Source organism: Barbatula barbatula (assembly GCF_947034865.1).
Source record: "Barbatula barbatula genome assembly, chromosome: 21".
NCBI lineage: Eukaryota > Metazoa > Chordata > Actinopteri > Cypriniformes > Nemacheilidae > Barbatula > Barbatula barbatula.
In genome coordinates, this window is record NC_136784.1 from 996,760 (window position 1) to 1,014,144 (window position 17,385).

General features: G+C 40.4%; 1 protein-coding gene across 2 annotated transcripts; it reads right to left on the reverse strand.

Annotated features, from left to right (window-relative positions):
- Nucleotides 1–1,410: 1,410 nt before the first annotated feature.
- snx13 (sorting nexin 13) lies at nt 1,411–17,107 on the reverse strand. 2 transcript variants are annotated; one of them, XM_079484811.1, is made up of 26 exons: nt 16,913–17,107; nt 12,340–12,452; nt 11,758–11,860; nt 11,403–11,492; nt 10,670–10,791; nt 10,300–10,421; nt 10,103–10,207; nt 9,426–9,514; nt 9,227–9,310; nt 8,917–9,055; nt 8,670–8,758; nt 7,787–7,886; nt 7,521–7,717; nt 7,298–7,402; nt 7,087–7,219; nt 6,965–7,002; nt 6,818–6,887; nt 6,383–6,525; nt 6,194–6,301; nt 5,999–6,109; nt 4,977–5,138; nt 4,699–4,770; nt 4,439–4,584; nt 4,283–4,351; nt 4,092–4,204; nt 1,411–3,998 (listed from the first exon to the last, which is right to left on the reverse strand). In XM_079484811.1, the coding sequence occupies exons 1-26, from the start codon at nt 16,922–16,924 to the stop codon at nt 3,766–3,768; spliced, it is 2,868 nt and encodes a 955-aa protein (XP_079340937.1). In that variant the 5' UTR covers nt 16,925–17,107; the 3' UTR covers nt 1,411–3,765. The 2 variants fall into 2 exon arrangements, with proteins under 2 accessions (XP_079340937.1, XP_079340938.1); XM_079484812.1 differs by lacking the exon at nt 4,977–5,138.
- Between the last annotated feature and the right edge of the window lie 278 nt (nt 17,108–17,385).

Genomic DNA, 17,385 nt, shown 5'->3' on the forward strand with positions numbered 1-17,385 from the left:
CACACACGCAGACAAACACAAACACACACACACAGACAATAACACACACACACCCACACAAACACTAACACGCACACACAAACATGCACACACACACACACACTAACACGCACACACACTAACACGCACGCACACACACACACAAACACTAACACGCACACACACAAACACTAACACGCACACACACAAACACTAACACGCACACAAAAACATGCACACACACACACACACACACACTAACACGCACACACACAAACACTAACACGCACGCACACACACACACAAACACTAACACGCACACACACAAACACTAACACGCACACACACAAACACTAACACGCACACACACAAACACTAACACGCACACACACACACACACAAACACGCACACAGACACGTTTTGTTGTAGTTTCTACTCTACGTGCAGTAACACTTCAGTGAGCGCGAGGGGACGCTAACACGGTTCAACATCATTCCAGTCACTCGAATCGAATTGAACTCAATTGTAGTGAGACAAAACTTGTTCACAGGTTTACAGAATAACAAGTGTGCTAACTTACATGTACAGAGTTATTGTTCAACAACATTTAAAGACTTTCAGCATCACGTCAGAGTTGATGCTTGAGAAAACATCTTTGACCACATCAGTCAGTGACGCCGCGAGGACGCACATGATTGGCTAAAACCGAGTGCGCGCTTCAACGGTAAATTGTTATTGGCTAATGAAACATTGTGTGTCTTACTGTTACTGTTACTGCTGCTTTTGCTGTTTGCACATAAGTTAATACTGTACATAGTTTTTATTGTTATGTTTCAGCATAGTTCTTATATTATGTTTCTCACATTGAACGTATATATGTATGTGTGTGTATAGTGTGTGTATGTGTGTGTATAGTGTGTGTATGGGTGTGTATAGTCTTGGCATTCATTCATAAGAATTTCATTGCTCAGGGAAACCTGTTTCCTCACTGGGCAAATGACAATAAACACTTTGAATCCTTGAGTCCTATTGTTGTTTTATATGCGTGCAATGGATGCTTTTAAACCTAAGAAAACATTTCAGGTAAAATCAATCTCTTTGTGCTTCAGCTTGTGTTTCGAGTGCTGTCTGACTTTTGTCTATAAATAAATGTCTATAAATGCACTTTACAGTTCTGTACAGTGTTTGTGATAAGACAATCAGTCCATCAGTAATAGTCTGCTTAAATCATCATTGCACATTTCAGTTCAAACTTTCCTTTGGCAGGTTTAAAATGTAGTAAAATAGCGACCAAAGAAATAAAGATTTTTGGTTTGAATTCTTATAATCATCTACTCCGTGCCGTGAAATGTGTTCTTACACAGAAAACGTGTGTGTGTATCAGACAACAGAATGATGCATAAGACAGATTCAATGACAACACTCTGAATAGGGCAGTGAGTTGGAGTTAATTTTATTAGTGTTATATTGAGATAAGCTGCTCAAAATGAATGTTTTAGAAGCGTAATGCAAACACTCTACTCCATCATAGAGTCCATTTTCAGTCAATTAAAATGACTGTGACGTTCAAACTGACTTTCTTTGTTGAAGAAAAATAAGAAAATATATAATTGACAGTACAATTAGGCACACGGCTGACACGTACTATACATCAATATGCACAATTCATTTTCATAGATTCATATGTACGGGGATTTCAAAATCAAAACATTCATATCAACCTTTTGTGACGATAACATGTGCGCCACAACTGTGCTGTCATGGATAAAAATTAGCAATGTCTCTTAAAAAGAGGCCTTGTGTGATCAGAAATGAGTAAAACAGCCAATCACAGCAAACAACTGCTATGAAATTAAGAGCGAACAGAAAAGATCTTAAAACACATCTGAATGAAGAATGTAAGTGCTAAATATCAGCTCAAGTCTGAACTGACGTCAATCTTTGATCTGATAAGAGTTCTCAGTGCTAACCAGGTGTGTGAAACCAGTCAAAAACACATTTCAAAACAGACAAAACAACATATTTATGCACAAGAAAATAAAGCCTATAACACTCCGATTCTGTTTTGTGCAACAATGTTATTCCTTTTAGCAAAATTGAGGTGAAAATGTTTCCAGCTTAAAGAAATACACCATGGTATAATGAAATAAAATGTATTTATGCCCATAATGGCAATTTAGAGGAAAATGTTAAATAATATTCAAAATGCAATAAATCCAATTGACTTGAAGCAGGCTTCATTTTCTTGATGCAAAATATTGTTCGGGGTAAAACAGGCCAAGACGAAATTTAAGGGGCAAACAGATCCAGTGAGCTATAAAAGTGTACAAGCATCACATCAAGTGTGATTGAAGGGAGAGTTGTGGATCTGTGTGCCCTAAAACCTCTCAAACGTTGACCTCGGCACATCCAACATAACAGAGTGTTCCGTATCTTTGTATGTTTGATCTTAAATGTGCTTTCGCTCTTACCTAAAACACATATTGGAGTGACGAAACGTTAAAACAAACATCCCCGACGTACAGATAAAAGCCAGACTTATAAAACAAGTCCTTCACATAAAGCCATTTACACAACGGAATGTTACATGGTTTTAGGAGCAGTAGAGTTTCGTGTGGTTTCAGATTCGGTTTTAGAAGTGTTTTACGATTAGTTAACATGTATTAAACAAAACTAAACAAAATATTGCACAGAAACAGATTACATATTCCCCGATTGAAGGTCATATAAGATTTGGACAACTATGAATATCTTTAGTGTGTTTGAAGGGAAAGCTACGTCTAAAACACACCTGATGATGTTCAATTTAAGGCTGAATCTATATCTCACACTGAAACAGTCTTAGGCATCACACATTTGCAGTTTAGTGCTACACTCGCTATTCTAAAATAAGTTTCTTTTTTTTAAAATAAACACAAGAACACGACCCTCCGTTCATTCGAGTTATAAAAACAGAACACGCACAAACTCACGAGACAGGTACATTCTTTAAAGCATATCTCCATATGCTACGAATTCCAGGCGGGACCTGAATGTCCTAGACAGCCATGCAAATTATTGGTTTTGTGCATTCATTTAATAACTGATATGTCTGGTGGGGCTTTTTGATGACATTTACGTCAGTTTAGATTACGTTTTACCTATGTATGAGCAGAAGGCTGACACATGAGATGCGTGACCCCACCCACAATGTGCCACTGATTGGTTGGTTGGCAGGAGAACATCTGTTGCCTCTTAAATGAGAAGTGTGTCTTTGTAAATAGACATGAATCATAATACATTTCACACGGCCTCTGATTCTCAGACGGCTTGTGATAAGTGTTTTAAGGTGCATAGATCAGTTTGGTCGGATCTGCTTTATCATACAGTATTCACGATGAGGTGTGTTTGACAAAATACATTAGAAACCCAAAGGAAGCCAAAAATAAAGAACATCTGTTCCCAGAAATGGTATCTACACAGTGTCATCCAAACATCTGACGGAAAAAACAAGACAACCCAACAGCAAACGAAAACCACTCCGTCTTTCGTAGCGGTACAGGGGCGCCGTGTTTGACCGAGCAGTTTGTGATGATAAAATTAATCCTCTAATGCTACGGCCGTGTGGCTACAGTGCTTTTTATCCCGAATGTACAGGACAGGGGGCACTAAGAGAGGGCATGTGTTTAAGCAGCAACCGCAAAACCCAGTGTGGTGCGGCGCACCGCACATGCCCTCCCCTCACCCTGCTCATGGCCCGACTCATGACCCAATGCAGCGCTGAGGTGGAAAGAAACGGCTGTCTGTCACCTCTTCTGCAAGCTGCGGATTTTCTTTGAGTACTTGAGCACGCGCGGCGAGCGGGAGTGCAGCTTCACGAACAGCTCGGGAAACTTGTGCTGCGGGAACAGCGTCTCCAGGATGCCCTCGATAAAGACGTAGACCAGCCGGCGATTCAGCGGCTGGTGCTGGAACATGTCGAAGACACGCAAGATGCCCTTTCGACTGGTGTCTGCCCCGATAATGTGTTTTAACTCATCTGATGGCCAAAGAGAAAGAAAGGAGAGGTTTGAGTGCGAATCAGTATTTTGAAACCGAAACGTTTCGTGTGCAGGTTCTGAGGTCGGTCTACCTGGCATGATACCCAACAGTGTGGTCTTAGCTGCGACTCTGGTCCTCATGCAGGTGTTTTTTTCTCTGCGGGGCGGAGTCTCCGCCAGAATCCCATTAGGCCAGTAGGAGTCTCTGTAGGGTCACAAAACCAGGGTCAGAAGCACGACCACATATGAGAGCATCAGCGGAGAGCATAAAAAGAAAAATCACCTGAATCTCTTCACGTAATCGGAAACCTGCTCTGGTGAAGTCATGTTGTCAACGTGGTCCACGATTTTCCTGAGACAAAGATACAAACCAAGATTATGATGATTACATTCAGGGGTGGAGAACAGGAAGGAGGTGGTGTGCACACGAGCTCCACACCTGTTGATAGTGTCTCCATATGTGGCTTTGATGAGCTGCTGAAGCAGGTTTTTGATGTTCCTCCTCAGCCACTGGTTTCTCTCTTTCAGGTCAAACACCTCGTCCATCAGCAACAGCATCACCCTCAGAGGAATATTATCATCCACCTGCACATCCAGGACACTAGATCATATATGTCTCTAGACATAGACTTTTACACTTAGCGCTAAAGTACATTCAAAATAAAAAAGCGAGCGCAGTAAATAACGGAGATGACTTACATTGTCGTCCAGCTGGGCGGAGACGCGGCAGTGTTCAGGATCAATGTTTGATTTTGGGATTAAAGGAGGCACCTGTAAAACACGTCAAGTGACATGAAATACATGATAAAACATTAAAAAGTGCAAAACAACCTCATGCATCACACCTGCCTTTCAAGGACACAAAACTCAAATAAAATGCAAACATGTGAAACTTCACATTTTCCCCACTGCGCTCGTCTCTGTTAAGGTGGACAAACGTAACAACAGATCGGTCCGAAGCGCTAGACGTGCTCTACCTTAAATATGGATTGTTTAATGTCCTGGCCAAGTTTCTCAGACATGCGGCCCATATCAGCCGAGACTTTGGACGCTCCCTCGGCCAGGCTGTCCGGCAGGGACTTCACGGCATTAGACACGTTCCGCATGGAGCTCCGGAGGGGATTCACAAACGTGTCCATCTGTCCGATTTCAGAGAACACGACACATTTAAAAAAAAAATCCAACCGGTGTCTGTCTGTTCGGCTATCTATCGAGAGGGTGACAGGGACCTCAAGAAGACTAGTTCATTATAGAAGCGGTGTATGCGGTTGCTAAAGGTTCACACATCTGGGGATTAGGACCGCACAGCCCTCTGGGAAAGAGATTTGCAGATTTAAAAGGGACTAAAATCTGAGGAATAAGGCTGGGCAATAAATCAAACGTATACAAAACATGTTAGAATACAATATGTGATGAAAAAATATTATACATTTGATTAAAAAAATTAGTTTGAAGTGATGACTTGGACTGAATAATGAAGAAAACTCATCCAACGCTAAGAGCGTTCTAATTATTAATACATTTCGTTGCACTGTACTTGTATGTGTGTAATGACAATAAATTGAATCCAATCCAATCCAATTATTAGAAAACATTCCCACAACTTCTACACAAATAGTCTGACTACACTGAAGATGTTCACATTTTTATTTATTTTGTATTTTTTACAATACATACTTCCCATTTATGTTATTACACAGTTTTGGTGATTTCACTTTTCAAAATGTTTATTAACAAGACAAGTGACTTTTTATTGGTAGTGTATGTAAACACTGCTGGTAAATACTGTTGTTTATTTTTTGGTTGTTTATTATGGCTGTTTGGTTGAAAAAACGATTACAGATCAAATACATTTTAAAATATTTATTTAATTACATCAAAAAGCTGAAAAATAAATACGTAAATCATATCGTGCAGGTCTACTGGCCATGACATTAGAAATGAACCATGATGAGACAGATTCTCTAGAGCACACAAGACTGTATGTGTTGTTTCTCACCTTGCGTGCAAAGTCTCCTTTGCCCTTGCTGTATGCTTTATTTTCCAGGAAGTCATAGACGAATGGCATCAGGAAGGGACAAGCCTTCAGAATCTCTGGATTCAGTAGAAGCTAGAAGACAAACTGAACTCTCAGCACATCTGGACCGTCACAACACCTGAGCTTTCAAAATAAACACAGCTCATTCTGACCCACCTGTAGATACGCGTTCAGATCTTTCTTTCTCTTCTCTAAGAACTCTCTGTCCATGTTGTTGAAGGTCTTTTTGCCTGGAAGCTTGAGAATCGGTGCAAGGCTCTCGAACTGAAGACAGTCAGTGAAGTTTAGCAAATTCTGAAAAATGTAAAACCTTAAAATTGAAACATTCGTCCTCGGTTCTCTCACCTGCTCTGTGATGCGCATGTGGAAGTCGTGAAAATCACTGTAGCGCCGGTACGTCTTCCAGGTGTCCTGGCTGCCGTCGGAGTTCTTGCGCACGACGGTAACGGTGTAGAGCGCGTAAGTCTTCCCGTGATCGTTGCACACGCCTGCCATGGGAAGGTGGTTTAGAAAAGTATCAGCTATAGAGCACCGCCCGAGGAAATGACACAAGCCATGGACATGACGGCGTCAGCAGGTGGAACAGAACACGGGAGCGAGAGGGTGACAGTCCACGGAGGGACGTAAGAAAACAGAAATAAATGTGATGGAACGATAGTGTCACAGAAAAGAAAACAAACAAACATGCTTCTAAGTACAGAGCTTGAGATGTGATGACCAAAGCAGAGAGGAGCAGCACGCACACAGAACACACATTTACCACGGTTCAGTATGACATACCCGTGTCAGAGATGAAGGCGTGAAGCTGAACAGATTCATCCATGCTTCCACTGCTGAGATCATCTAATGACTGCGAAACAGACACATGCGTCACAAACAATACAGCTCAACATCACTGAAGTATATGAACGGCATCGATTGACTCACTAAATTAATGCTGCCTGTTGGAGAACCGTTGAATGATTCTGGAAGGACAGAGAAGCACACATAAATGACAACACTAGAACAGACTCATTGCTGTTGTTCATGAAAGAGCGGTGTCCTCTCACCTCCGTCTCCATCATCAGAACCTCTGAAGCTGGGTTCCTTAAGCATGTCCAGATCGGCAAGCATATGCACATACATAGGATGGTGCTTGAACTTTGGGTAGTATCTGTCATCTTTCAACATCAGATCATACACCTGAAAAACAGACAGACGTGAGTTGTTTTCGATTAACTTAGCAAATACACAAATCCCGGCACAGCATTGTGTCTTTACTTTTCTCTGGATCTCATCGAATATCTCAGGTGTGGGATCCTCTGTGTTGAGTTTTTGAGCTAGTCGTGCTACAGCTGCTTCGTCCACCTGCACCCTGGGAGAGGCCTGTTTGGAGAGACCAACTGTCAACCAATGACAACACGAATTTGCCACACCCATCATAATCATGACATTAGGGGGCAGGTGATTCTCAAATCGATGACAGTAACAGACCATCTCTTACCTTCTCAGAGAGGTACTGATCAAATACACCCAGCGCAGCGGCTCTCAGCAGTCCTTTGGTGGTCTGGCTGCTTTGCTTCTTTCCGTCTCTCTGACTGCTCTGTAAGACCTCCAGCTGTTGCTGGGCCGTGACCCGATACCCCTCCACCGTCAGCCAGAAGAACAGAATGGCCTGACCGCCCATAAGCTGCATGTAGTCTAGAGACGGAGAGAGAGAGATGAGCTGATGTTGTATTTAAGAGGGAATTTGGACAGGTCCTGACTCACCCATGAAGAACTGAAGTGCGATATTATGAACTAAGATGTGCTCCAGCGGGATCACGCATAACTTCGCAAAATTTGCTGCAAGTTTTAAATCATCGACCTCCTGTTTGGCAAAAACAAATGACAATGAAATGCAAGTCTTAGCATTCAAAATTGAAGGCGGGGTTAGTATTTCTTCTAAAACGCTTTAGAAAACCGAGTCAGGCCGAATACCAAAACAAACTTGTAGCCAGTCAGCAGCAAGGGGCGTGTCTACGAGCACTTAGTGCACAGGACGGACATTAGCCGAGCCGAGTGACGATCGAAAGAAAAAGGTGGCAGGTAAAAAACAAGAGAGGAAAACGTCTGCGGAACAAAATAACTTACTATCAGGCAAGAAGTAGCACCAGTGTAAATATCAGATCAGCTTTCCAGCGCTGGAGAGAATTCAAGGAGCAGAAAGGTCTGTGATCGGATACCGAGGTTGCTTTGTTTCTTCTCGACAGGTGGGTAACATTGGTTTTGCTTTGTTTCACAGAACTGATATATGCTGGCTTTCGCTTGATTATGCTTGTGTGTCATGTTCATCTGCAGTCAAGGAGCTATTCAAATTAGGGGCGAGACCCTTTTGGGGTAGGGGCGTGTTTGATTTATTTGTTTTGAAACATCAACATTGGATATCAGACGTCGCTTAGCCTGTCTTTAAGCATTAAACAGTTTTCTTTTTATTTAATTTCAAAGTCAAAAGCAATGCATTTAACACCATTACACAGTCATTATTATTAATAATATAAAACTAACATAATCAATTATTATATTTGTTAATTGTAAAGATTCTGAAATGTATATCCCTTGTAAGAATGAGCATTTTGTAATGAATTTTTAGTAGTTTTTAGTATTTGTTTACCTTGCCCGATTTTAGCCGTTGTATTCGTGTTTCACAGATTTTCTTCACAAAGTTCAAACTGTTGATTTGATTTTTTATAACGTTAATATCTGTGAGAATAGATAGAGAGACAAAGAGAAAAGAAGAGTAAACTGTTATGCTGAAACCCTGAACTTACTTATCTTTTCCAAAATAAACCCCATAATTCAATGCAGTGTGTTTATTTCCCGACCCAACATTTGTCTCTGGTAGGAATGTGTGTGTGTACCGTCCCCAGCAGTGTCCAGAGATCGCAGGTACTGAAGCTCCTCCAGGACTTTGTCTTTGACGGCCTCCAGCTCAAAGACATTGTCTGTCAGCTTTAAAATGTTCAAGAAGGCCTCGTAGTCACAGCTGGAGTCATAGATCTGCTCAAACATAAACAATCATGGGAACCAGGGTATCATGGACAATATCAAGCGAAACAGCAAGACTGTTTTAGCTCTTTTCAAATAAGAGTTTAAGTTGACAACTCTTCATATTAAAATATAGACTCCATTTAAAAAGTTTGTTTAAGGACAGAAAGGAGTCTGTCTCACCATCCAGACGATGAACTGGTTGATGTAATCGGGGTCACTCAGCTGGTTTATTAAGGGCAGCAGAACTCCTCGGGCCAGAACTTCCTACAGGACATCAAGAGATTATCAATTCATTTACATTCAGTTTACAAGACCTGAGGTGAAGATCTAATCGTGTATATCAGACCCTACTGGGTCTGAGTAGATTTGGTGTTTTTACCCTGAGGAAGTATCTCATATTCTTGTTGTGGAAATCTCCAGAAGGTAGTAACAGATAGAGCAGCACTTCACAGAGGTCTCTCAGGTAACCTGAAGCAAGCACAGACGCACACAAGTTACAGGGGAAATAAAAAAATTACAAATCTTATTTTTTTCATGAAATATTGCAGCGTTTATTGTAAATAGCTTATTAATAAGGGTCGATTTTTCATGTGCCCTTCAGTTAAAATCTGAAAATGCAAGCCACGTCCACTAATTTTCTCCTTTTAAATTTCTTTTTCACTCAGATATGGGTCAGAATACGGAAGTAAAAACGATGGCAACTCCCAGTTCATGGGGACTTTAAATTAAAGACGTTAAAACGTATGACATGTTGTCTTCAGTGGCGTATGGGTGTCTGCAGTAATCTGTCAATTATGCTGGAATGCAAACAATCAGCTTTTAGGAATATTGTGAGTGTTGACGTGTGAAAAGATCTTTCTAATCTTTCTTATTCATGTAAAAGTGATGTCTTTGTTTTCTTATTTTATGTGTCAATCCGTGTTTTCAGACGGGGTGAGTCTGTGTGTTTTGTTACTGACCCAAGACACAAAAAGATCAGCCCTGAAAAGGCATAGAAGTACAAACATGCTCCAAATGACTTTCAACACAATGTTCCTCTCATCTCTTTTGTCTTACCTTCCTCGTCTTTGCGGGACGTGCACACCACATCTCTACAAATGCTCCTCTCCATTTCCACCTCTGCTTCAAAAAACGAGTCTATCAACTCGTCTGATGCATCACCTTCAAACACACACGTCAGAGGTCTCATTGAAAACTAAAGCAATCTACTGATCAACACAAAGCATGCATCTAAAAGAGAAGAGGATAGTTACGTTGTTTCTGATCTTCCCTCTCGTTCAGTTTCTCCTGAGCTTTTCTGAAAACACGCAGGTGAGTCGCGAAATCATCCACCAGTCTGGTAGTGAAATACGGCTGCCAGTCCACGTCTTTAGATCTGAGGAATGATAGAGCACACAATGAATCTTGGGAAATGTCCTCATGAAAACATCGTATTTCTCGGATTCAGCATCCATATCTTGTTTATAAAACGTGTAAAGCAAAACAAAGTAAGAGGCAAGATTTCCATAAACGTTACTGTTCCAGACAAGTAAATGAATCAGTCAAGAAACAGTGACAACTACGAATCTACTTACACGCTCTTTTAATTAATGGTCAAATAAAAGCTCTTTACAGATGTCTCACCTAGTGGAGAACTCGACGAGAGCGTTCTGAAATGTCTGTCTGATCTCCAGGAGAAAAGTCTCATCCTCACTCAGTGTGTAATACCAGTACTGAATGTAGTCTCTCAAAGCAAACTGGATCACCTGATAAACCACATAAAACACATCGATTGAGAGAGACAGAGAAGAGAGGGGAGTAAGAGACATAAAGACAGAGACATAGTCAGAGAAAAGTGTCAAACATGTGTTTCTTGGCACATATACAACAACACGACTTGAACCCCAAAGAACTCTGGGTAGACATAAACTAATAATAACAGAACTCAATGCTAATTGTGAAAAGCGCTATATAAATAAAAAATAACTGAACTTGAAACTTGCTGACTGTGGTTAACTTAAACAATCACGCAAGAAAGTCTGGTAAAGGACTCTGTATTACAGTACAAAGTGTGAGATCCTGTTCAACCAGACCATTAACTGAGGAAAACTTTTATGACATCATCATTAACATGTGTGTTATGTAGAATGTCTGTCAGACTCAAGTGTGACTCAATGAGCATGTGAAAGCAGTTATGGCAATAAAGCTGAAGTGAGTGTCATGTGCTCTTCAGTTTTATGAAACAAACACTTCAGCTGAAACTCTCAAACTAGCTGATGTAGCGTCCTGCAAAGATTGACATTCAGCAGAGCCACAGTATAGTTTCGTCTGTGCGTTCAGCTGCTCATCTGTCTATTGTTTCCTTTAGCTGATGTACCTGCTGCAGTGGTTCGTCTATAATATTAGATCCAGTTAAACGCCGGTCAATCTTAATGGGTTTGGACTCAGATTTCATCTCTTCTGAAACCTAAAGAGCAAAAACAAACGGTTCTTTTAAAACGAATACATGAAAACAAAACGACTGCTTTTAATCTGAATACTTCACAACAATATAATAACTTGCTGTAGAACTCTTTGGCAGATGCAAACCAATGAAATCACGGAATGATCTAAAATGAATTCCTGCTTAATATTCACTTTCACTCTGACATTTGTCATATTACATCACTTACACACACAGTGAATATTCAGAAGACAGACAGAAGATCTGTCTGGAGGGAGTGTTTGCACACCTTGAGTATGGCCGTCTGTGTGGACGGCAGGGAGGAGTGTTCACACCGTTCCAGGTGCTTCTCGGAGTGTGTCTTTCCAAATAAAAGAAGTACTACAAAACCCCTAAAGAGAGGGAGATTTTATCATTAAACTACAGCATCAACAGGCGTCACAGTGAGGAAAGTTTACAGAGGGCATCTGGTTCATGAAACACGAGCAGAACACGTTTCTGTGTAATTTGTTTGTAAAGTCATTCTAACGTTAATTTAGGGATTCATTAAAATAGTTGTATTTTCAAAATGTAAGTTGGTATGAAAGAAATGTACATCTGCTCCATACCCCGTGTAAATGGTGTGTAAAACCGGACGTTAAGTTCTGTATTCTTTTAGACAAACTGTTGAGACTTCCTCTTTCATGCACAGTGTATCATAAAGATATTTCACAAGTTCTTGCCTTATCTTTTACATTTGAACTTTCTGTAAAGCTCATCACTGTCCTTTTTTTACACAGCCGTCTAATCACAGTGGCGAGGAGGAGGGACAAAAACTACATTGACCAACCATCATACATAACAATGGAGAAGTTCATATTTTTCCACTTACCCGCCAATAAAGCAGAGGACGTAGAAGGCCAGATAAAAGATGGCAAAGGGTCCGAATGAGATGAGGAAGAGCACGACACCCAAACTCCCCCATCCCCAGACAGACAGACTGGCCTGAAACACACACGAGAGGGGTGTTAAAACACAGTATAGTACTGTCTTTCTGTCGTGATCATTCACTTACTGCTATTAGTAAAACATTTTTGATGTAGTATGTAGATAACGTATGTATGTGTAAATTAAGGCATATTTTTTTAATCAAACTGCAGTCTGTCATGAGACTTGTTAGACATGTGACTATAAAGACATTTTTTCTGCCAAAAATGTACATAACGGTGTATCCCTATAAAAAACATCATTACATATCCATGTCATTATTTAGTATTGAGTTATTACACTAACAAAACTGTCTTGATGACAAATTTACCACAAACATAATAAACAACAACAACTTTACTCTTAATGTACAGGAAATGTTATTTTCATTACCTTCGTATTAAATATAGGCCTGTGTAATGCATAATACAAGGTCTCATGTTTACCGCCAAACTGGCAAATGTATTTTCTCACCAAAGGCACTGTCTTCTCTGTGAGTGTTAATTTAACACCTTATCTTCATCATCATCATCATCATCATCAGAGCCCACACAGTTGTTCCACGTTCTATTTTGCAGTGGCATTCAAGCTGTATATTAATTCATAAATATATGGGAATAAAACCAATGACCACCGTTGCAAGCACAGTGAGGTACCAGTCGTGCTACAGACACAACACGACAAATGAAAAATGAAGATAGAGATGGTGAACAAGAATGTGTCCAGTGGACAGCTTTCCTGTTTTTGCCGGGAGAGGAAACACATGACCCGGTCTGCGGCCTCCCTTCCTTACAAGGTCTGAGGTATACGTTTCTATGCAAACATGTGTCAAATAAACATGTCATCAACACACAAAAACACGCTTACACGTGGTGAAAGAAAAGATTTTGACAGTTTTGTTGTTTTTAAATCCCGTGACAGTCGAGTGTTCGACCTCCAACTTTGCATCGAGGCCGTTAGTATGCGTGGCTTTAAGATTTCACGTCAATGTCACAAACGGGCCCTTTTAAGATGACCTCATGTTATCTGGCTCGGTCTGTGACTTCAACACCACAATGTTCCTAACCTTGACCCCGCTGACCTGACCCTTGCTAAATCACTCTGCTCGTGGTGTATTTTTCATGACATCTGTGGAAACTCAAGGTTTTAGTTGATCAGAAGAATGAACGGTCTTTTCTGTAACGTTCTAGAGCCCTACAATGCATGTATGTGTATTATAATGAGAGGGAAAGACAAACACGTATCTATTTGGCTGCTGTGTCACAGGACTGCTGATGGCAAAGTAATCCATCTATAACATCAACGTACCACACAACACAACTCACTGAACCCTCTAGTATATCTCAACATGATACTGTTAAATGTCTCTGTTTGTGAAGATATGAATTACTGTCCTATTGTGTATTACTCAAAACACCTAATAAATGATCTGCAACTTTATAATCTCAATACTTGCCACACACTAACATTTTCATTTTATACTAAAAACCTCTTTAGATTGGTTGTGCTCTTGTGACTGACATTTCATTTCTTGACAGCGTACGGACATGCTTTAGGAATACAGTCTGCCTACCAACACAGATGACACCTTCAAGCTAAACCAAATTCACATTGTTTTCTACTCGATTACATGTGGTATAAACACATTCAAAGTGTGATTGAAGCGCCTGCGTGAGATTAAACGTCACAGCATGTAACAGGAGAAAATGCAAACACATATTGGCACAAAACCATACATACAAAAATTTGTTTTTGTAACTGCGTTTGTATGTAACTGCTACAAGATTTTGTGTTTTAGTCTGTCATCATCACCAAACAAACCGCAGGAAGTCTTGGATCACCAATTACGATCCAAGACTATGAATATTTTGACACTGAATATTTTGACAAGCGTTTTACCGTTAACATGCTTACGTTTCCGAGCATGTAAACTCAGCAATCACCAGGAAGACATGCCTGCAAGATTATAGAGATTATGAACTAAAAAAAAAAACAAATTCATAATTTCTCAAGAGAAAGAGACAGTTTCTGTTGGCTAAAGTTGTAGCTGAGTATTCTTTCTGTAAGAACAAGCCTATAGCACATAACCTCCTCAAGAGCAAAATGTATTCTCATAACACTGCAGTGCCTGTTATACTTCATCTGTACATGTGCATGTAATCAAACATGGTTTACATCAGCCAAAACAGGTCATGTTTCCAGAAAATGATCCTCATGTAAGCCAAGGCTGATAAAGTCGGACAGTAACTGTGAACTGAGGTGAGTTCCAAAGATTTCCCAAAGGTTTCCAGCGTCATTTCACACAGAACTCATCAGCGTTTCATTCAGGCTGGTCACACAAATCTATTTTAAGCTTGGATACAACATTCAGGACTCACTCAACGCTGTATATAATCCTGATCTTCAGTGAAAACTTCATGCAGATTTAACAGTGAAAATAAACACAGTATGACGGCCACTTTGTAAAAAAAGTTGTTTAAACGTTTTGCACGTGCTGTTTACTAAAGCATGCACCGATTTACTATTGTTCTTATGTAGGCTTAACAATTCAAACAAACCCCAAACACATAAGGTTATACCTTTGACAGTAGTAAGTGTACAATAAAACCTCAAAACAAAAACCTTTCTTCATTTAACCTGTAAACCATTACAAATGTGAAATAAGCCTGTCAACACTTATTTAAGATATACACAGCCAATTAACACCCCATAACCTGAAGCTCTATTCTCACCATTATCATATAATCAGATTGACATCAGCTCATATCAGACATCTCTAACAGGCCTAAACAGGGCAGACGCAGTGAGCATGTGCAGCACGCAGGGATGGTCTGAGCACACGCAGGTGAACCGAGCTTCAGGTGTCGTGTCGCAACATGATAACCACCAGTAGTCAAACGCTGACCATTTACAGCAGGAAACTGTTTTGCATTCCTCTGCTGACAGTGTATAATACAAGAAGTATGCACACTTCAATGAATTCACGCCTACTTCTGCAAGGTGGAGTGCCGGAAAAACAAAAGAAACAAATAGCCAAACAAAAGGTCAGCCTGTTTTGCATGCCATTTTTAAACCGTCCCTGCGTGATGCAATAATCAGCGCAGGAGTGGCTTTTATTTACCACAAATACACTTCAATATCACATGAAAATGTTTCATAACACACCAGGACAAATCAGGATTAACACTCAATTGAGTTAACACATTTGATTTTAAATGCGAGAATGTGTTTTGATATGGCAGCTTAGACATGTAACCATCCTTTAAGAGGATTCACATCATCCACCTGTTACCAGATAACAACATACAGCCTCAGAGTTAACCAATACAATTAAACTTCTAACAAATACAAGAAATATAAGTTTCAGCCATGACACATGCACGTATGAATCGATTCGGAATCTTTCCAAGGGTTTAATTGTCCGTTACAGCCAAGCAGGTGTTGTGCCTTTAAACATTTGATCTTTAATGTAAATATATGATCAGAGGCTGAAAAAAACACACAACAAACTACAGCCAAACAGTGTAAATGTGTGTGAAACTAAATAAAACCAGATGATGTCATAAATAACACTGCACACGTTTTTAATAAATCCATACAGCCAAATCAGATTGTTCTTATTCTTTAGATCATATAGATCAATCAAAAGAGATATACCGGGAGACTGCTGACATTACATCTTATTTACTAGGTGCTTATATAACAAGTTAAACTATTCATGTACTGTGTTTGACCTTTTTGTGTTTTTCTTATTTTCCCCTGTAAAGCTGCTTTGGAACAATGCAAACTGTGAAAAGCGCTATATAAATAAAATTGAATTGAATATAATGAACTAACTAATCTACATTTTAAAGTCATACAGTTGTAGCATCAGACATGAACCAACCAGTTTAACCCCGTTCACACACTGGTTTCATGTCAAAATCGGGTAAAACCAGATGTGATCATGTGAATCCTCACTGGTCAACAATCCACTTTATGATCTTATAAAGAGTTTTCATCAAACTAAACGACGTTTCTAATGGCTTTAAATAAAAGTGACACACAAAGAGTGTTTATCTGACAACAGGTTTCAAACACACATGACACGTCGCGTGTGTCATTTCCCAGCAGTTCACAACCATGACATGCTGAAACACGCAGACAACACACAGAAACACACGACCTCCGCTTACACACAGCTGTCACACACACGCACGTAAACACTATATGATGTAAATTGACACACAGCTGATGTTAGCTGGGCTAGCTGTAGACTTGCTGTCACGGCTCAGAATCGTCTAATCTCTTCGTATCAGCGACTGTAATCCCACACCGAACACGAGCAGTGTGTGTTTGTGCGAGCGTGTTTTGCCGCGTGTGTTTATTAGTTACCTGCTCAGGTGATTTACGGCTAAGCTAACAGCAGCTCAACACAAACGGGAAATACATTTACGCACAAGAGTGTCAAACCCCTGAAGGAAAAAATGGCGCCTTACCTCTGCAAACATTATTTAAAATGTAAAAACGAAGGCCGTTTGGTTTATCCCCGCCACATTTTTAACGGTTTTGTTTCTTCTCTCGCGTTTACAAACTGAGGCGCATCAGGACTGCGCGCGCCCTCCGTGCAGCCGCCATGAGCGCGAGCTCGTCAAAGAATCTCCGGACGAAACTAGAGAACACACCCCCGGCGCGCTTCTGAAAGAGCGGTCAGGTGATAAAATAGCCTCGTCTGATTGGCCCGCGTTGTTAGATTGCCCGGATAATTCATATATCACATTGTTAAAATGCTGTAAACGTGGCATGTTTTATTGATTTGAATAGCTCGCGCCTGAGCATTTGATACATTTGACCCGGAAAGAGATCCCTCATGTTTACGTTATTCTATAGTATTTGATGCGAGCCCTGAGACGCGCTTTGAGCTGTTGCTCAGCTATATCATGGGTGACGGTGTGGAGTGGGCATACTAGTT

What these genes read in the sequence shown, in the direction of transcription:
- snx13 (XM_079484811.1), bottom strand. An exon ending in ATCTGAACGCGTATCTACAG is followed by an intron (nt 6,110 to 6,193) that starts GTGGGTCAGAAT and finishes TTTGTCTTCTAG; the next exon opens with CTTCTACTGAATCCAGAGAT. An exon ending in TTAAACAATCCATATTTAAG is followed by an intron (nt 4,771 to 4,976) that starts GTAGAGCACGTC and finishes CGTGTTTTACAG; the next exon opens with GTGCCTCCTTTAATCCCAAA.